Here is a 19,394-nt window from a genome sequence, read left to right on the forward strand (position 1 = left end):
ACTGTGACATCATTTCCTGTCAGCTAGTTAGTTACTTAGTCAACGTCCCACCGAATCCCTCCGAACAGGAAGCGAAGCTTTCCCACCCGACAGCAGGCCGTCCGGAAGACGTCGCGACGTGCCGGCGATTCCTCCCGGTCCACGCGGATTGGACGTCTATGGCCGTCAATGTTGGTGACGGACTCAACCGTGAGGAAATGTGGTGCATTCAACATGTCTTGCCATTATTGTCACATGAAGCCTTGGTTTGTTTGGAATAATAATAATAATTCAGTCCAAAAAATTCATTCTGTCGGCATTCCGTCTGTCCTTAAACCAGAATGAACCCGTCCAGACGGGTTCAGATGGGTTCATGCGCCACCAAAAGCAAACAAATGCAAGTGGCTGGCAACGCTCGCTCTCGAGACGCCGTCACCCGGAACGGAGCGGCCCTCCAGCGCCCCGTGAAGCGGCGCCCGGACGTCAGCCGGAGGTGGGCCGGCCCCGCCCGGGCCCTCGGTTCCGCTGGCCGAGCTCGCTCGCTGACTCAGCTCCCCGGAGGCCTCATAAAAGCGGCGCCGGCGGCGCCCTGACCTTCAGACCGCCCAGCGCCGGCAGGAGGATGGAGCGATCGCTGGCCCTGGCCCTGGCTCTGGCTCTGGCGCTGATGCTTTGCCACCCGCCCGCCCTGGACGCCGCACCTTCAGGTCAGACACCGCTCCTGATAAAAAAAAAAAAGCTAAAATGATTGATCTCGAACTTGACGTTTTTACACGAAAGCCTACGGATTCACAGATGTCACTTCCCGTGGCTCCGGGAGCATTTGCCAGTGGCTTCCCGTCCATTTCGGGGCAACGGCGGCAACGTCTCTAAGACTTTGTCGCTAGTCGACAAGCGATCCGTTTGAAGGCATCCCCGTGGTGACCGATCCCTTGTTTCCATTTTAGAGTATCAGCTGGATTCCACGGCGACGCCGTGCGAGGCGCTGAGGAACGCCGCCGGGTCGCCGGAGCTCCGCCCGCAATGCACGCACGACGGAAGCTTCCGGTACGTTTCCCCCCGAGCGAGAGAGAATCCTTTCGTACTCCATCCGCTAGGCTAGCAAGTGGGAAACGCCGTCTTCGTATCCGGTCCCAACATTGCGCCGGCCCCGACCACTCGCGTTTTTCCATTTGTTCATTCCCGCGTCGGCCTCGCAGCTCTGGGGTCCTGGGTTCAAATCCAGGTCGGTCCACCTGTGTGGAGTTTGCATGTTCACTCGCCTGACTCTGATTGAGAGTGTGAATGGTGGTTTATCTCTCTCTCTCTCTCTGTATGTGAGTGTGTGGGTTTCCTCCGGGTACTCCGGTTTTCCCCTCGAAAACATGCATGGTCGGCTGATTGGACACGCTCAATTGCCCCTAGGTATGGGTGTGACCGTGCATGGTTTTCTATCTCCTCGTGCCCTGCTATTAGCTGGCCACCGAGTCAGCAACGCCTTAACGTGTCCCCTCGTGGCGTCGCTAGGCCCGTGCAGTGCGACGGACGGCGCCAAGACTGCTGGTGCGTGGACGTCAAAGGACTGGAAGTCCCCGGGACGCGAGGCAACCGTTCCGTCCCGCACTGTAAGTGAGACGCCACCGGTGTGGCCGGCGGCACGGGCTGAAGCGCGCGGCCATTTTTTCAGGCGCCACGGCGTGCCAGCTCCAGTCGTCCCTGCGCTGCTCGCCGTCGGGTGGCTTTCTGCCGGTGCAGTGCGACTCCGGCCGGGGGCAATGTTGGTGCGTGGACCGGGATGGCGCCAAGATTTACGGGACCAGACAGACTGGGACGCCGCACCGCTGTACGTGCACGCGCGTGCCTTCACCTTTGACCCCCGGCTGGCGTTGACCTTCAGCCCTCCGCAGGCCCCGGCGGCTGCGAGGTGCTTTCTCGACGTCTCCTTCACGCCGCCGCCGCCCCCACTGCCACCGCCACCGGCTCTTCGTCTTCGTCGCCCGCGTCGTCTTGGTCTTCGCCGCCGCAGTGTTCCGAGCACGGCGACTTCCTGCCCGTTCAGTGTCGGCTGGTCAACGCGACGGACGGGCGAGAGCTGGACACTCTGCGCGCCTTCAACACGTAAAGGAGGCCAAAAGACGATCTGTGCGCCACACTGGCGTTTGTCTTCATTCGTACTTTTGTTTGTCGTTTGCGTGCAGTTTCCCAGAAGCCTTCTCCGACTTCAAATCTTTCCGCAAGTTCTTTCCCGGTGTTTCCGCCTACTGCTTCTGCTCCGACAGCAGGGGCCGCGAGATGGCCGACACGGGTATGGTTGGAGCGCCCCTGGCCCCGCCCCGCCACGCCACGCCCTAACCCTTACGTCGCAGGGGCCGAACTCTTGACCTCGGACGTGTACGACTCGGCCTTCTCCGGCCTCGCCGTGGCCCGCTCCTTCGCCGAGTCGACGGTCTTCAGAGTTCTCAGCCGGAGGACGCTGGGACTCCGACTGGCCGCGACCGGAAAATTCCGCTGTAAGCCGCCGTCCGAGCGCGTCCCCCACAGGGCCGTCCTAATCGGTTCCCGTCCCGGCAGGTCCGTCGGCGTGCGAGGAAGAGCGGAGGGCGGCCCTCGCGTCCGAGGCGTCCGTCCCGTCCTGCGAGGAGGACGGGAGCTTCTCGTCCCGCCGGTGCCTGCGGGAGGCGTGTTGGTGCGTGGACGCGGAGGGGGCGGAGCTGCCCGCCACGCGCCGGCGCCACGGGGAATCGCTGGACTGCGGTGAGTGCAGGATTGGGCGCGGGGACGGGACGCCCTCCGGAGGGCAAATGGACATCTTTTGTTGAGGACTCCAGAAAAGCGCCGCCGACGACGACGCCACTCTCTCTCTTTTGGCCGCCGCCCCCATAGGCAAGGCCGCGTCCGAGGACTGCGCATCTCTCCGCCGGGCGTCCCTGTCCCGCCTGTTCTCGGGTCCACTGGAAGCCCGTCTCCCCGTGCCCTCGTGGGCGGGGCCCCCCGTTTCCTGTCCCGCCCTCCTCCTGCGGGCCGTCAGAGCGCTCCTTCCCGAGGAGGCGGATCCCCCGTCCTTTCTGACCCTGACGGCGGACGTCCTGCACGGTCTATTCCCCTCGGCGGGCGGGGCTTCGGAGGCCCTGGCTGCCGCCTCTCCCGGCCGTCTGCAGGAGATCCTGTTCGGCGGGAAGTTCCTGAAGAACGCCGCCAGCTTCAACCTGAGCGGCGCGGTGGGAACGCGAGGCGCCCTGCGCGCGGACGCCGACGCGTCCCGGCATCGGCCACTGGTGCTGGCCGTGAGCGGCGCGCTGGAGGACCGGGATTTCCTGGCCGCCGTCCGGATGGTCCTGGCGGGCGCTTCGGGATCCGACTCCGTGCGACAGGTGCGAGAGAGATTTGCGGAAAATGGCACACAAATTTGACAAGAAATGTTTTTCAGGGTGGATTTTTGGGTGACTTCCTGTTGATTTTGGGTCACTTCCTGTTGATTTTGGGTGACTTCCTGTTAATTTTGGGTGACTTCCGGTTGATTTGGGTCACTTCCTGTTGATTTTGATTCAGCTGATATGCTTGGGACATTTTCCGCGCTTTATACATCTCTAAATCGTCTTCTCCCAGGCGTTGACCCCCACGTTCCGCGCCTGCGCCGGCGAGGGCCGGGACGACGGGACGGCCATCTTTGTCCCCGACTGCGCGGCCGACGGTTCCTTCCAAGAGGTGCAATGTCAGGGCGGCGAGTGCTGGTGCGTGACCCCGAGAGGCGGCGAGGTGGCGGGAACGCGGAGCGGCGCCGGACGGCCCCGCTGTCCGTCCCCTTGCGAGAAGCGCAGGGCGGCGGCCCTGCGGACCCGAGACGGGGCGCCGTTGGGGCTCCACGTGCCGGTTCCCACGTGCTCGCCGGACGGACGCTACCTGCCTCTGCAGTGCGGACCCGCGGGATGCTTTTGCGTGGACCGGCGGGGGGCGCCCGTGGCCACGTCAACGCCGACGCCGGGCGGCGCTTTGGAATGTAAGTCGCGGACAGCTTGCTTGCTTTCTTCCCCTCTTCATCCCTCCTCCTTCCTGTCTTTTAGGTCCCGACAGGGACCCCCGGGACCCCCGCTCATCCTCAGGTGAGCAAACGCAAGCATAGGCGAGGCTCCTTGTCTCAGGTAGACCCCATCTTGGGACGGGTTCCTTCCGTTTCCGTCATTTAATGGTGGCGTACAGTAATCCCTCGATTATCGCATCTTCACTTACCGCCGATTCACGATTTTTGACCGCTATTCATTATTTTTCATACAAATGTGAAAATCCACACTAAAACTGGTAAGTGGAAGGCCCACGATTTTTCGATGATGGCAGCCATGTCTGCTCTACATTAACCACCATATTGGAGGGTACTTTGAAAACGTGCAAACGGCTGGACCTTTTCAAAATAACAAGTCTTTCTTTCGTACCCGGCGGCGACCCCGGCGGCGACCCCGGCGACGCCGACGCCCCGTCCTTGATAAATAATCGGCGCGGCCGTGCCGACCCACAGGCCAATGCCGGCGGGCCTTACGGGAAGTGGAAGACTTCAGACGGGAAGTGGGCCAAATGGTGGCGCTCTCCAACTCCTCCCGCCTCCCGGCGGGATACTCTTTCCTATTGGCCGACGGTCTGCGCCTGACACCGGAGGAGCCGCGATGGGAGGAGGCGCGGCGCCTGTCTGATTGGCTGCCGAGCCGCTCCAAAGCCGCGCTGCAATTGGCCGCCTACTCCAGTGAGCTGCCGCTTCAAACGGGTTCAATTTCTAGCAATTGCATGCGTACCACTAGAGGGTGCTCACGTACTCTCGGCGCCTTCTCGTGGTTCAGCCTTGCAGATGTTGCGACCCTCGGGAAGCGTCTCCTATCGGCCCTTCCGTCCGGAGTGTGACGCCCGCGGAGAATGGCGGCCCACGCAGTGTTACCACGGGAAAGGTGGCAAACGTACACGTGCGGGCACGCGCTCGCTGTCTCGCCGGCTCGCTCACGTGCCCCTTTGTACGTTCAGGTCAGTGTTGGTGCGTGGACGAACACGGCGAGTACGTCCCGGGATCGTTGAGCGACCGTTCCATCCCTCCGGTCAAATGTAAGGCATCGCGCACGTCATTGGACGGAATGTCCATCGCCGCTAACGCTTGTATTTTGCCAAACAGGTCTCACGCGTTGTCAGAGAGCTCGCGCTCGCCGGCTGCTCTCCGGTTGGAGCGGAGCCGACGCGGCGGCGTCGGGCGACGGCCCCGAGTGCGAGCAGGTAAGCGCGGCCATCATTTCGCCGAGGGTCCACAACGCCCGTCACGCGGAGTGTGTTTGCGTGTCCACTTGTCAGGATGGCAGCTTCTCCGTGCTTCAGGCAGAAGGCGGCGGCGTGGGCCGGTGCGTCCATCCGGTGAGCGGCGAGCGACTGCGGGACGCCGCCCCGGGCCCGGACGGCGGCCTCTCCTGTACGTGCCCATTCGCACCACTTTGATTTGGCTCCGTGCCGAGTGTGCGCCAGCCGTGACTCTGATCCGTTTGGAGGGGGAGGGGCCAGCCAACTGAGCTTTATAGGCCCCTCCCAGTCAATGGCAGCCAACTTTTAGAGTGCCCTCAAAGACTCAAACAAAACAAAAAATCTCTAAACCCGGACTAGGAATGACTGGCGCCATTTTGTGCACAGGCCCCACCCCCTGCCAACTTGAGGGTCTCCGCTGCGACCCCGACGGTTCCTTCGCCCCTCTGCAATGCCACGGCGCTTCCTGTTGGTGCGCGTCCCGAGACGGACGGGAAGTGGCGGGAACCCGGCGACCCGGCACGCCGTCTTGCGAGCGTAAGTTCCGCCGCCGCCTCGCGAAGCGCGTCGCGGCGTGACCCGGCGTTCTCCTTCAGGTCCCGCTTGCCCGGGCGCCGTCGCTCACGGCGCCCTCCTGTGCCGCCCCGCGCCGGACGGCCGCCAGAGCTGCCGACTGACGTGCGACGACGGGTACGACGACGTGCTTCCCGCGCGCGAATTTACGTGCGACGCGGGGACTCGCCGTTGGGAGGGCGACCACCCACCTCTGCCCGGAGCCTGCCAGAGTACGACCTTTGACCTCGGGTGGGCTTTTCTCCGCGTTTTTCCGGCGCGCCGCTCACTACCATGCGTTTGTGCGCAGCGTTGACGCCTCCCCAGAGCATGCGGGCGTCGCAGATGTGGTCGTTGACGGCGCCTTGTCCCGACCCCGCGGCGCTCCGATCGCAGCTCCACCGCGAGATGACCGCCAGGGGGCTCTGTTCGGCTCAGGTGAAGCCACACGCCGTCGACTCCAATCCACAAATCCATCGCTCATTGTCCATTTGGCCGATATTTGATTGGCGTAGCTCCCCGCCTCCGGGCGAAGAGTCTCGCTGTGCGACGACTCCCCGTTACGCGTCCGTTGCGACGGCGACGTGACCGTCAACGTGACGGTCGGATGGACCGTCTTCACCTCCGACCTCCCGACCTCCGAACTGCCCGACCTTCACGACATCGGTGAGCCAATCGCGAGCACCCGCTCTTCCCTCAGTGTTTACGGACGACTGACGGCGCTTGACGTCCGATCCGCGGCCTCGGGGGACTTTTTCCCCCATCAAAATCGATACGCCGTCATTAAAACGAATCTGTAACCCGATAATGTTGGTCTTTGGCTAGCGCTTTTCCTCAACGTCTCGAGTCTCCTGGAGCGATTTGAGCGGCTGCTGACGGAACGCCCGGACGTCGCCGCGCTCTCTCGACCGGACGCCGCGGCCACGCCCCGAGCGGGCTGTTCCCCCGGCTACCGATTGAGCGACGACGGCCGAGGCTGCGGTGAGTGGAACGACGACGGCGAGCGGCGGCCCACGGAGCGCGCTGACGTGGTCGCTCTCCGCCCACAGCCATTTGCCCCGCCGGCAGCTACTCCGCCGAGGGGACGTGCCTTTTGTGTCCCGAGGGAAGTTATCAGGATGGCGAGGGGCGGGCCTCGTGCGAGCGTTGCCCCGCCGGCTCCTCCCCTCCCGGAGCTTTCGCCGCCGATCAATGTGAGCCGCCGGCCCTCCGCCCGCGCCGCCGTACTTCCACTCACCCGGTGGTCACGCGTGCAGGCGTGACCGACTGTCAGAGGCGTGGCCTCCGTTGCTCCGGCGGCGGCGACTTCCTGCCGGCTCAGCTCGACGTCCCGTCTGGTCGCTGGAGCTGCTTCACTAGCGAGGGGGCGGAGCTGAATTGGACCGGGAGCGACACGCCCCTCGGCGATGAGGAATGCTCAGGTGAAAGGGAACGATGCGCCCACGCCACGTTTTGGCTCCTGATTCCGATATCTGCTCATTCTGATATGCTTTGAAACCCCAAAAATCGGGTCCCCGGGATCGGCTACGGCACCCCACCACCCCTGACGGGGAATAACGGGTGTGGAAAATAACCAAATGAACGTTTCTGTGTGCGCGCGCGTAGTCCTCGGCAGGTTAGACGCCGTCCCCGGGTCGGAGGTCATCTTTGGAGCCGAAGACGTGGAGGTCTTGCAGAGCACGACCTCTGACCTCCGAGCGTGCGCCAAAGGTAAGTGAAAATAAGAGCCCGGCCCAGGCACACCGCATCACCCCGTACACGTGCATCTAGCTCGCTAAAAAGAGCTGTTTTGCGTGTGTTTCAGCGTGTGCTTTAAACACCTCCTGCCACCACGTGGCGCTGTTGGCCGGCCAATGTCGAATGTACAGCACGCACCCGCTGAACACGCGCTGCGACGCTTCGGAGCAGGTAGGCATCGCAAGTGGCGCGCCCACACGCCAACTGCGCTGACGGTGAGCGCACGTGTGCGCAGGTGAAAGGCTTTCTGGGTAACGGTCAGACCGAGCTCTACCGTGGCTTGAAATGCCTGGTGAGGGTGAGGGGCGGGGCCTCCAACGCGCTGGTCCTGCGGAAGAGCGGTAAGTGACCGCGGTGACCTCAAAAACACGCTCCGCCCCGCCTTTAACCTGGTGGGCTGCGTTTTAGGGGCGGAGTCTACTCCAGACTTCGCCAGGTCATCCATGTCCAAGGTGGAGTCCGGCGTGTTTGGGACACGGGCGTTTGTCGGCGCCTCGCTGGCCGACGCCCATCGTTCCTGTGAGTTGGCTTGCCGCCGGGACGACTGCTGCCAAGGTTTCGTGCTCAACCGCAACAGCTTGGAAGGCGGTGCGTCCACGTCCGCTCTCGTATCGAAAACACCCTTTTTTCTGCCAAAAGAATGTCCATTTGAAAAATGTAAGGCTCGCTCCTCCCCCTCAGGTTCCGTGCTCTGCGGTTGGCTGAGAACCCCGCCCGTCTTGGCGTGCGACCGGCGAGACTGGGACGTGACGGGACTCGGCCCCGCCCGTCGGCTTTGCGGGCCGGGGCTCTCTTACGAGCGGGACCGACGCGGTTTCCTCTTTGACTTTGGCGGCCAAACGTTTAGCATCGGTAAGGACGTCACCGAATCTCCCGTGACCGGCGTTTTCAACGAAAGCTGTCGCGGCAGATGAGTCGGCGCTTCCCGCCTCCACCGCGACCAAAAAGGACTACCGGGCGTCTTTGGTGGACTTCCAGGCCGTCTACCTGGCCACAGGTAGAGCGGCGCCCGGCTCTAGCCCCGCCCCTTTCCGGTCGCGTGACCTTTCCTCTCTTTTCGCAGACCAATCGGACGCCGGTTCCTGCCCGCTCGCCCCCGACGCGGCTCCGCCTCTCAATGGTTGGTACCATTCGTCTGTCTGTTGTGACCTTAGCACGTTTTTTTTATTTTTTTTATTTTCTTGGCCCATTTTGTTTCAAAAAGGAGTCATTTAAGCTTGTTCGTCAGGAATGTCCCAATATCTCCGCCGCACGGGCACGTCTTTACAGGAATACCTGACCACGTCGCGGCTTCTTGTATAGAAATTTTTCATAGTGTAAGAACAATAACATAAACATGAAATGGGAAAAAGGGGGTGGGGCGCTAGGGGATCATTTTACTGGCCACTAGGGGGCAGTGTGTACCCTCAGGAGTGAAATAGCCGTACAAAAGTCTAAATAATGTTTGATTGGACATCCGTGGCTCACATGGAAGCGTGTCGGCTTGCGCTCAGGTTCAACGGCCACCAAGTTCGCGCCGGTCTCCCGAGACGACGTGTCGCCGGACGCCGGGACGTCGCTCCCGGCGCTGTCCTTCCTGCTCAACGAGAAGACTTTCACCGCCCGGGAGGCGTTGCTGTGGTGCCTGAGGCGTACGCGCTCCGACGCAAACTCAAAAACGCCGCCCGCGATGCTAACCCAAGGTCTCGCCGGCAGGTTGCGACGGCGAGGCCGACTGCTCGCTGGCCCGGCTGGACGAGGCCCGCTCGCCGCCGCCGGGTTTCCACAGGTGCTTCCTGTTTCCCGACACCCGTGTGTGCGGCGCGTACGACGCGCCGATCCGACGACCCTGTCGCCTCCTGCTGGACGGGAGGCCCGACGGCACCTTTAGCAAGAAAGGTACGCCGCGTGTCCCCTTTTTATATAGAAATGTCTAAATGGCATTTTCGACTCATGCCTTGTTCTCCAGAACAAAAGATTTGAACATCTTACTTCCGTAGAAACGTAACCTGCTTTTGCGGAGAACTAGAAAAATGGGATTTTTAAAGAAAATGTTTACTCTTAATAGTGTGACATTTGATGTCCAAAAACGATGAAGCTACCATCAAAAGTGTCTTTGATTCATGAGCTCTGGCGCTCGTGTTAACAAGATGCCTTTGCGTTTGTTTGTTTTTTTATTTTGCTTTCTTCCGTAGTGGACCTGGCGGGTCCGGTGAAGAGCTTCTACCAACGAGTCCCCTTCCAGAAGATGATCTCCTATTCGGTGCGCCGTCGCGTCACCGTGGAAGCCGACACGTCGCTGGCCCACGGGTAACCCACCGCTCGGAAACGCACGCCGCCTTGCAGGCGAGCTCATCTCGTGCGCCTTTGCAGGTTCGCGGCTTGCGAGCGGCGCTGCGACGAGGACGCTTGTTGCCGCGCCTTCGGCTTCGTCCGAGACGTCAAAGACGGTGAGCTTAAGCGCCACAGATGGCGCCAAAGTGGGGAGACCCTTGCCCAGACCAAAATCGCCCCCTGACAAAAGTGTTTGAGGACCCATTGTTGACTTCCGACGTGACTAGATATGCAAAAAATACGGGAGAACAAAAAAAAATCAACGCTGCCGTTGGTTTGGCCATCGCAGGTGACACGGGGCTGGTGTGCGTCATTCTGATCAGCCTGGGGATTCAAACGTGCGCCGAAGACCGCCGGAGCATGTGGAGCGTCGGAGAATGCCGACCCAACGACGTCCGCGCGGCGCCCACGCCCTTGGGCTGGTACCAAAAACCGGGTAACCCCAGAACACCCGCGCACGGTACGAGCGGAGCGCGTAAATGTGGCTTTTCCGTCTGTTTTCAGTCAATCGGTGGACGACGTCGCCGGCCTTGTGTCCTGCCTTCGGTCTGCCCGCTTTGAAAAACAACGGTAAGATACGTAGCCGCCGAGGGAGGGTCGGCGGCCATCGAACGCGCCGGACGCTAGGCTGGTTGGGGCCCGGCGGGAAGGCGATGAGTCCATTTTGCTGAAATACGTGGTCGCGCATCAGTTTCCATGGACGACTGGACTCTGCTGCCCGACTCGTCGCTTCTGCTGGACGCGTCGTCTCCTTCTTATGATGTCATCCACATCAGCCGCGACATCGCCGCCGACCCGCTCCGGACCAGGGACTGGTGTCTTCGAGGTGAGAGCCGATCGCCGCGTCTGACGCCTACGTGGTCCCGGACCGCGTTCCATCCCGCCGCCTCCGGTTTCAGCCTGCCAGGAGGCGGAGTCTTGCGCGGCCGCATCGCTGGCGGAGACCCCGTCGGCCACTCGCTGCGTCCTTTACCCGGACACCGTGGCCTGTGGGCCGAGCTCCGTGCCCGACTCGGAGAGCCCCGCCCCCTCCTGCCGGCTGGTGGTCAGAGAGCCCGCACCTCGCGTCTACTTGAGGACAGGTGGGCCAATCGCAAAGCCGCAGTGTGTCCCGTTTTGCCCTCTGCTATTTATGTGCGGTCTCATTGGGCGTCCGTCTGGCCGCAGTCCGGTCGCCGGCCGCGACCGCCGTCGCCATCGAGGGCCACGGCACGCTGCGGGGCGCCGTGGTGGAAACGGCGTCGGGCTCGGCGCGGAAGCGGGTGCTCCGCTTCCTGGGCGTCCCCTACGCTCGACCGCCGACGGGACCGCTCCGCTTTCGAGAGGCGCGGCCGTCCGATTGGACGGGAACTTGGGACGCCACCCGAGCGCGGTAAGCGCCACGCCACCGCGCCTGACCTCCGCCGGACACGCGGCCGACCGACGCACCCTCATCCTTCAGGCCCTCCTGCGTCCGAGCGGGCAGAGCGGACGGCGACGAGGACTGCCTCTACCTCAACGTCTTCAGGCCCGCTGCCACGGTGACGCCGCTTTCCGTTGGTACCGACGAGGGCCACGCCACGCCACGCGACCTGACCTTAACGGTGTGCGCAGAGGGGACGCCTTCCCGTGCTGGTCTTCTTCATCAACGCGGCGAACGGCGACGGCATGGACGGCTCCGCCCTGGCGGCGTTGGGTGACGTGATGGTGGTGACGGCCGCCTACAGGACGGCGGCCCTCGGCTTCCTCGCCACAGGTCAGCGTTGCTCCGGTCACGACGTCTCTCGTGGTGGTGCGTTACTCGCATTACCGCCACCCGCTCTCCCCCCTTTTAAAGCTAGCGACTGCTAGCTAGCGCCAACTACCAGATACACCCCCCCACCCCCCGCCGCTAGACAGAGATTCCAATAGCATTAAGTCAACTCAAAACGAAGAGAAAGCAAGAAAAGACTTGTACATGGCAAACCCCTGATAAGCCACGCCCATCCACCCACCCATTCAAGTAAAAAAATTGGTCTGGCCCCCCTTCAGGGTCGTCCGATCTCTCGGGCAACTACGGCGCGTCGGACCAGGAAGCGGCCTTGCTCTGGGTCCGCACTCACATTTCTGCGCTGGGCGGGGACGAGGGGCGAGTGACGGCGGGGGCGGAGCGCGACGGCGCCGACGTCCTCAGCCTGCGTCTCCTCGGGCCCGCGCCGCTTTTCCAGCGGATGCTTCTCATGGTGGGTGTGCCAAACCGTCGCGTCCGGCGACCGTGAGTTGGGCCGACGAGTCACGTCGCTTGTTTGGGCGCAGGGCGGCTCTCTGTTCTCGCCGACGTCGTGGCAGACGCCGTCGACCGCTCGACGCCAGGCGCTGCGGTTGGCCGGCGAGCTGAACTGCCCGACGGACGACGAGCGGCGGATGGCGGCGTGCCTCAGGGCGGCGCCCGTGCGGGAGCTCAACGCCGCTCAGACCAAGGTGACCGTGGTCATCACCTGGGCGCGTCGGCGGCGTCGGCGGCCACTGACCCGGCTTCCCCTTTCCAGCTGCTGTCCGTGGGCGGGCCCTTTCTCTCGTGGCGCAGCGTGCGCCCGCGAGACGCCGCGCCGGACTCCCTACGCCGGGTGGACCTTTTGCTCGGAACGTCGCGGGACGACGGCATCGTGGAGCGAGCGCGCCACGTCAAGGTCGGAGGTCATCTCTCGGCTCCTCCGGGCCGTTGAGCGTGACGGACGTTAAATTCAAAACGGACTGAAAAACGATGCGATTTGGATTAGGGGGGGGACAAAAAAAATCTGTTCTTACCGCAGGACTTTGCGTCATCCTCCCCCGGCGGCAAGACGGCCTTTTACGAGGCCTTGAGCCGCTCGCTGGGCGGAGCCTCGGGGAAGTCCCTGCTCAAGGACGCGGCCGCCTGGTTCTATTCGCTGGACCACGGCTCCGGCCCCGACAACTACAACCTCTTCTCCCGCGCCCTGGACAACGCCACCAGGTCCCAAACGCTTTTTCTTGGTCCCATTTAAGGATCAAGATCCAAAAATGAATAATATGTTAAGCGAAAGCGTTTGTACTCGCAGAGATCTGTTCATCATCTGCCCCACGCTACGGATGGCCAGCCACTACGCCTCGGACGGCGCCAACGTCTTCCTCTACCACCGACCGGCCGCCGTCAGCAGGTGGCGAGCGTTTCCCGCGCCTCACCCCGACGTGGCTGACGTTTCTCCCTTCGCAGGGCCGACGCCTCGGCGCCGCCGCCGGACGTGCGGCTGGTTTTCGGAGCGCCTCTACGGCCGGACGCCCGCGGTCGTTACGCCGCCGGCGAGCGTCGTCTCTCCTTGGCCGCCGTGAGCTACGTGGCTAACTTCGTCAGGAGCGGGTGAGGACCGACGGCACCCGAATGCGACGTTCCCGTTGGGATCGGACAAACGGACCGGGATCGACTCCGGACGTTGACGGGCGATCCGTCCGAGGCGGGAGGGGTTAGGGTTCCCGCTCGGGGCCTCCAACGGTTCACTTTGGACGCGAGCCTCGTGACGGGTCTTTGCTCCTCAGGGATCCGAACCCGCCGGCATCGTGGCCGGAGCGCTCGCTTCCCCGCTGGCCTCCGGTCCTGCCCTCTCTGGCCCCGCCCGCCTTCCTGGAGCTAAGCCCCGCCCTCCGTCAGCGGTCGGGCCTCCGCCAGAGGAGCTGCTCTTTTTGGAACGATCTGGCCGACATCCTGGCGCGACACGGTCGGTCTCCGCGACGTCCCGGCGGCCGGCACGCCGGGGCCACCTTTCACGCGGACCGACCTCCCTCCGTTCCTCTGTCCGCAGGCCAAGTCGGGGCGGAGCCGGCGTTGAGTCTGGATCTCCCGGTGGACACGCCGGACGGGCGACCCCGGAGCGACAAAGACGCTTACAGCTGAGTCACGTTTAGGCCCTCCCTCCCTCCCTCTTTGACTCCCTCCGTACGATCGCCATTAGAAAACAACGTGATTGATCTTGATCTTGTGTCTTCAAATCATTCTTGAAATAAAAATCCTTTGCAACCCGAAGCCACGTGTCATGGCCTCCCACACGCCCCCACATCCACACAAATGGAGACCGACAGGCACTCAAGGGTCATTTGCGCACACATTTGCGTGTGTACTTATACACGCACCCCACCCCCGAGGTGCGCACACGTGCCACAAGCATGGGTGGTTTGAACAAACATTTGTTTCCACGTAAAGGAAACAAACGGCCATGACAGAAACAAACATTCCATTGTGACGTTGCCAGTACACCTTTAAAGCAATTTCCTCCACAAACGTATTGGATACCGTCGAGAGAGATACACGTCCAATCCATTTAGACCGGGAGTTTGGCGGCGACAAATTGTTGCGCCAATTGGAAGGAGTCGATTTGGCGTCCACAGGAGGGCGCTAGCGCGGCCGCACCCCCGCCGGCTCCGCCTTTGCGCGGCGACTCCTTTAAAAGGCCGCTGGCGTAGACTCGCCCGCTTGCTCGCTCGCTCGCTCGCTCGGCTGGAGAATGCGGACGTCCCCGCTGGTGCTGCTGCTGTTTGCCGTCGAGATCGCAGGTCAGAGGTCAGAGGTCACGCCGCGGGCCACGGGTACTGACATCGCTCTACATTTTACCAGCGTGTTTAGGCACGGGCGGTGTTTCCGGCGGGACGACCGAAAACACCGGCGAGCTCGGGACGACTGATGCGAGGACGAGTGTCCCCACAACCACCAACTTGGTGACGACCACCACTGCGATGACCGATGTATGGACGACCAGTGATGTGAGGACGACCACCAACGCCACCACCCCAGCAATCACCACCATCTCCAAGACGTCGATCAACGCCACCACCGTCAACGCCACCACCGTCAACGCCACCACCGCCAACGCCACCAACGCCACCACGCCAGCAAAGACCACCATCTCCACGACGTCGGTCAACGTCACGACCGTCAACGCGACCGCCGCACGGGTCACCACGAGCAAGGCCGTACCCCCGGGGGGCGGCGGCGGCGGCGTTCCCGGGTGGGGTATCGCTCTTCTGGTCCTGGCCTCCGTCCTCCTGGCGCTCCTCCTCCTCATGCTAATCGCTATGGTAGCGATCCGATTTGTACTGCTTACGCCTAACCCTAAAAAACCCAAGGTTTTCTTCCTTCTTCCTGTCAGATGTCGTGGTGCTGCTGCTGCAACAAGGGGCGCTCCAAGCACCCCGACGACATTCCGCTGTACGTCACGCACTCTCGCTTGTGGAAAGGCAATTCCACCCCCGCCTACGTGAGTGGCCGCAATTCCGATCGCCAATTGGTCTTTTTTAGAGACATCATTGACCTCTGGACGGGCTCGTCCGTCAAAATAAATCAAACATTGGCGCCGCCTGTGATTATATGTGACATATTGGCGGGGCCCGCACAACGAGTGGACTTTGCAACTTTGTCCATTTTCAGGAGAACGCCATTTCACCCGAGTGAGGAGACGTCACGGCGGGCGGCCCGAGTGCCGGCCGGCCGGCGCCCCTTTTTCCTGGCCGATTAGCACGGACGGACGGATGACGAAGCGCCACGGCGAGCCCAAGACAAAGTGGACGAGGAGGTGCGGCCCGGGCGGAATGCGCTCCTTTTGTGCCCGCGTCCCAAGTCCAAGTGGTACCGAGCCCAGTCCGCAAACTTTCCTTTTTGTCAAGCTGCCAAACAATCAATCAATCAATCAATCAATCAATCCATCCATCCAAAAATAGCTGCCTTGGTCAGCGCCCTTTTTACAGCGCTGCCATTGCATTCCGTGCTGTGCTTTCCAAAACTATGGAAGACGACGATTGGATTTTATTTGATTATGAGCTGCACGTATCAGAGATATTTTTTTTACTTGAACAAATCTATAAAACCATTCTACCATTGTTACCTATTATTAATATGGAAGCGGTAAATCATGGGACAATATGATCTTTTCCTTCAAATTGATTTTAATAATGAATATACATTTCAATGAAATGAAAATAGGCGTGTCTATTTTTTGCTCTTTTTGATCATAAATAATAATTTTACCTTCCCAAACAAACAACAACAACAACAACAACAACAACAAAAGGAAGGGTCCTGTGAACAGGAAACTAAATGAGTGCCTTATTTTTTTTAAGAATAAAAGATAGTTTTGTGGGAAAAAAAATCATAATAAGGAAGACAGTTTTGTGAGTGAGAAGAATTTCGTCTGTATTATATTAAACCGCACTTTAAATACATGTCGAAAACATATTTGTCTTTTTTCTTTTTGCTCACGAACAGGTTTGTCTGAGTCGCGTGCAAAAATGTCACTTGGCTTTTGACGAGCGAGAAGAAAGGTAAATATTCAAGCGGGACAATATTTGACTTCCTTCCTCGGGAGAAAAAAAAGAGCCAAGTTGCGGAGCGTCGCCTAGCTCGTGCGTTACCGCTGGCGTCCACGCGAGGGCGTCAACGAGTCGTCCTCTCCCACATAAACACGTCCTCTCTCCTGTGACCAATTGGGTGACAGGACGCGGTCGTAGCCCCGCCCAACACGGCGATCGAGGCGATTCAAATGACGAAGGCGGAAGTACAAAGAAAAGGAAAAGAAAAAGAAGGAGAAAAGCGGCCACGACAGGTAAGACTGAATCAAATAGTCATTGGAGCTCTTACTTTGCCCTGTTTGACAAGTTGCTAGATGTAACCCCGCAGCCAGGCAGGCCAAGCGGATCCAAGTGCTACTACTTGGATCCACTTGGACTACTTAAAAGTCCAAATGGACGAATGACGGTCTAGTGTCGCTCCCCGTATGGAATAGAAATGGCGTCAAGAAGAGTTTTTTTCTCATTTCCGTCAGCGAAGGAAGACTCGAACGCGTCGTGCCGTGAAATGTCGTCTCCGGTCGTCGTCGTGGCGTTAAGGAAAAATCTTTGAGTGTCCTCCGAGGGCGTCCCCATCCGTAGCGTGGCCCATGACATTCAACTTTTCTCGAATGGATCAAAAATGAGATCAGGAGGACATTTTTCAAATCTTCATTTAATTTCTGAAACTATTTCCTCAACAAATACATGGTGAATGAATCCAATGCTACTACAAGACAAATAGCCCGAAAATGCCATTGACGCCCAATCCACTGGACCGACCGAGAGAACCGGATCAAACGACGACGAGCGTTCTTTCCATGGCTGCCAGCCCTCCCAATCCCAAACCATTCAAGGTCACTGACGCCACGGAAACGCCATAAGATGGCGTTCGTCGGAATGTCGACAAATGCCATCTTGTGGCGTACGTCCGAATTCCGTCTGCGGTCCACTGCATGTCCAATGACGTCCGTCCCGGACAAAGATGAGACTCTTACGACGGGCCAATGTCAACGCGGTCGTCCCCTCTGTCGGGCGAGCGAGACTCCGCCCCCCCAGGAAGCGCTTCAAGAAGGTAAAGACTGGGCGACGTCCTCAAAGTCGTCGACCCGGACGAGACCTGGACCGGGAAGCGGACCTGCCAGAGGCAGCGGGTGAGGACGGGCCCAGTCCCCCCCCACGTCCCGCTCGCTCAATCCCACCCACCGTCCCGCTTCAAGTGTTCCGGGCGTATCCCGGTCGCAACCCGAGTGCCACCCAAGACTTGGTCAAGCGGGCCGTCACGCACTTGCCTCGTCACGTGAACGCCGGACGCCTTTTGGGACTTTGTTTAGCTGCTTCAGTATTTACGGTTTTCAAGAGAAAAGAAGGCGACCTCCCTTGGGTCCTTTGGCAACGGGAAATTCAAGCTCACTCGTCTCCCGGCGAGACCTGGCTTCCATTCGGGCCGATCGGCGGCGGAGGCGGAGGCGGCGACGATGGGGGAAATTTTGGCTGCTGGTGGTCATTGGTCGGGGCTTTCTCCCAGCAGCCAGTAGGTGGTCATCTGGCCTTTGCCCTTGACGTGCACGTCGCCTCGCAGCTCCAGGCAGAAGCGGCCCGACTCGCGCAGGACGTCGCGGGCCGCCGCCGACACGTGGATCTTCAAGGCTGCGTGCGGAAGGACAACAAGCTAGGTGAGCCGGGCCTTCCCAATGGTCCGGTCCACCTCCGTCCGACCTTCTCCGGTGGACTCCATCCGGGACGAGGTGTTGACCGTGTCGCCGAACAGACAGTAGCGAGGCATCTTCAGGCCTACCACGCCGGCGCACACCGGACCTACACGCGGACGCGGTCTGGATTAAAAGCACGTGGACGGACGGACGGACGGACCCAAGAGGCCGGAAACCCGCCCACCGCTGTGGATTCCGATGCGGAGCTTGAGCTGCTCGTCGGGACGGTGCCGGATGCGGAAGGTGCTGACGGCGTCCAGCAGGGCCAGGGCCATGCGCGCCACCTCGCGCCCGTGCAGCTTGCCGTTCCTCACCGGGAGCCCCGACACCACCATGTAGGCGTCGCCGATGGTCTCCACCTGCGGGGCGGGCCGGCCCATTTGCGCTAGACGCTGGCGGGCGGGCTGGCGGGAGGAGAATCCCGGCCTCACCTTGTAGACGTCAAAGTTGTCGATGATGGCGTCGAAGCACGTGTACAGGTCGTTGAGCAGCGTCACCACCTGCGCGCCAACCACAGCGGCGGGTCAAAGGGGCCACTCTTCGGCGAGGACGGACGGACCGCGGTTACCTCCATGGGCGTGCTCTCGGCGGAGATGGCGGTGAAGCCCACGATGTCGCTGAAGTAGATGGTGACCGAGTCGAAGGCTTCCGCCTGGACCGTCTCGCCGCGCTTCAGCTGCTCCGCCACCGAGCTGCGGCGAAGCGGCCGGCCGGCGCCGTTAGCGGGGGAGGCGCCGACCGGCCCGCGCCCACGGTTATCCGGCGGAGGCTTGGGTCACTGACTGCGGCAGGATCTGGTAGAGCAGCGTCTCGGCCTTTCGCTTCTCCTCGTGGTAGGCTTGCGTGCGCTCCTCCACCAGCTCCTCCAAGTTGTTGGCGTACTGCTCCATGCGCGACAACAGGTTGTCCAGGATGTTGGTCCGGGACTCCCTGTCCGAGGCGCGTCTGGTTTCTAGTTTGCCAGCTTGGAGGGGGGCCGGGGGCCGGGGTGGGGGGCTTTGCTCCCCAATCCACCCACCTGTTGTGCTTCCGCAGCAGCATCCGCACGTGGTTGAACTCTGGTCTCTCGGTGGCTTCCTCGGCCCAGCAGCGCTGCATCAGCTGGCCCAGCTCGGGGCCGTGAGAGCGCGGGTCCAGCGCCGGACGCAGGCACGGCCAATCGCCCAGCACCACGCGTTCCACCACCTCTGCCAGCGGAAGGGGTGGGGGGCGGGGCTTAAATAAAGAAAGGGAGGGAGGGAGGCGGTACGCACTGGCCAGCCCACCCACCTTTGGGGCTTAGCGGTTCGCCCTCCAGGTAGAAAACCCCCCGGCGCAGCGCCACCTCCTGGAGGATGATCCCGAAGCTGTAGACGTCGCCCTTCTGGCTGCCCTGAGGAGGAGGCGACTCCATCCGCAAGAGTTCCGGAGCCATCCACATCCGCTCTGAGAAAAGGCCAAAATGCCGTGGTTGCCGTGGTTGCCGTGGTTGCCGTGGTCGCCGCCGCCGCCGCCGCCTCTCGACGCCACGTCCCATGGACCGAGAGCCGAGAGGAGCCCATGCTCACGAGAGTAGTAGGCGTGAGCGTC

At 61.3% G+C, this 19,394-nt stretch overlaps 3 protein-coding genes across 3 annotated transcripts in view; 2 read left to right on the forward strand and 1 right to left on the reverse strand.

The window, feature by feature from the left end:
• The first annotated feature begins 337 nt into the window (after positions 1 to 337).
• tg (thyroglobulin) lies at positions 338 to 13,822 on the forward strand. Its single transcript, XM_077598519.1, has 49 exons — positions 338 to 686; positions 927 to 1,026; positions 1,486 to 1,583; positions 1,646 to 1,801; positions 1,866 to 2,076; positions 2,157 to 2,263; positions 2,325 to 2,468; positions 2,530 to 2,712; positions 2,842 to 3,329; positions 3,565 to 3,955; positions 4,020 to 4,058; positions 4,469 to 4,690; positions 4,785 to 4,889; positions 4,963 to 5,040; positions 5,108 to 5,205; positions 5,281 to 5,395; positions 5,611 to 5,760; positions 5,820 to 6,008; positions 6,086 to 6,213; positions 6,291 to 6,441; positions 6,601 to 6,756; positions 6,825 to 6,968; positions 7,032 to 7,196; positions 7,381 to 7,485; positions 7,580 to 7,683; positions 7,748 to 7,853; positions 7,921 to 8,100; positions 8,194 to 8,364; positions 8,423 to 8,509; positions 8,576 to 8,632; positions 9,006 to 9,143; positions 9,208 to 9,390; positions 9,687 to 9,801; positions 9,865 to 9,941; positions 10,115 to 10,261; positions 10,330 to 10,395; positions 10,517 to 10,651; positions 10,725 to 10,907; positions 10,993 to 11,197; positions 11,267 to 11,345; positions 11,419 to 11,560; positions 11,836 to 12,026; positions 12,100 to 12,264; positions 12,333 to 12,473; positions 12,597 to 12,778; positions 12,864 to 12,962; positions 13,019 to 13,162; positions 13,339 to 13,517; positions 13,602 to 13,822. The coding sequence occupies exons 1-49, from the start codon at positions 353 to 355 to the stop codon at positions 13,691 to 13,693; spliced, it is 7,425 nt and encodes a 2,474-aa protein (XP_077454645.1). The 5' UTR covers positions 338 to 352; the 3' UTR covers positions 13,694 to 13,822.
• A 478-nt stretch (positions 13,823 to 14,300) lies between these two features.
• Positions 14,301 to 15,989, forward strand: LOC144073223 (uncharacterized). The gene is made up of 4 exons (XM_077598889.1): positions 14,301 to 14,349; positions 14,411 to 14,871; positions 14,943 to 15,050; positions 15,221 to 15,989. The coding sequence occupies exons 1-4, from the start codon at positions 14,301 to 14,303 to the stop codon at positions 15,242 to 15,244; spliced, it is 642 nt and encodes a 213-aa protein (XP_077455015.1). The 3' UTR covers positions 15,245 to 15,989.
• A 780-nt stretch (positions 15,990 to 16,769) lies between these two features.
• The window catches only part of LOC144073003 (atrial natriuretic peptide receptor 1-like), a 16,469-nt gene continuing 13,844 nt past the window's right edge, over positions 16,770 to 19,394 (reverse strand). Inside the window, exons 14-22 of the mRNA XM_077598485.1 lie at positions 19,373 to 19,394; positions 19,095 to 19,250; positions 18,844 to 19,012; positions 18,609 to 18,755; positions 18,394 to 18,517; positions 18,257 to 18,325; positions 18,010 to 18,184; positions 17,833 to 17,931; positions 16,770 to 17,763 (exon numbers count right to left, since the gene is read on the reverse strand). The exon at positions 19,373 to 19,394 is cut by the window's right edge and continues 141 nt beyond it. Of these exons, the coding sequence (XP_077454611.1) occupies positions 17,618 to 17,763; positions 17,833 to 17,931; positions 18,010 to 18,184; positions 18,257 to 18,325; positions 18,394 to 18,517; positions 18,609 to 18,755; positions 18,844 to 19,012; positions 19,095 to 19,250; positions 19,373 to 19,394 (1,107 nt within the window). The 3' untranslated portion in view covers positions 16,770 to 17,617. The remainder of the gene's footprint in view (positions 17,764 to 17,832; positions 17,932 to 18,009; positions 18,185 to 18,256; positions 18,326 to 18,393; positions 18,518 to 18,608; positions 18,756 to 18,843; positions 19,013 to 19,094; positions 19,251 to 19,372) is intronic.

This window comes from Stigmatopora argus, chromosome 4 (assembly GCF_051989625.1).
Source record: "Stigmatopora argus isolate UIUO_Sarg chromosome 4, RoL_Sarg_1.0, whole genome shotgun sequence".
Lineage (NCBI taxonomy): Eukaryota > Metazoa > Chordata > Actinopteri > Syngnathiformes > Syngnathidae > Stigmatopora > Stigmatopora argus.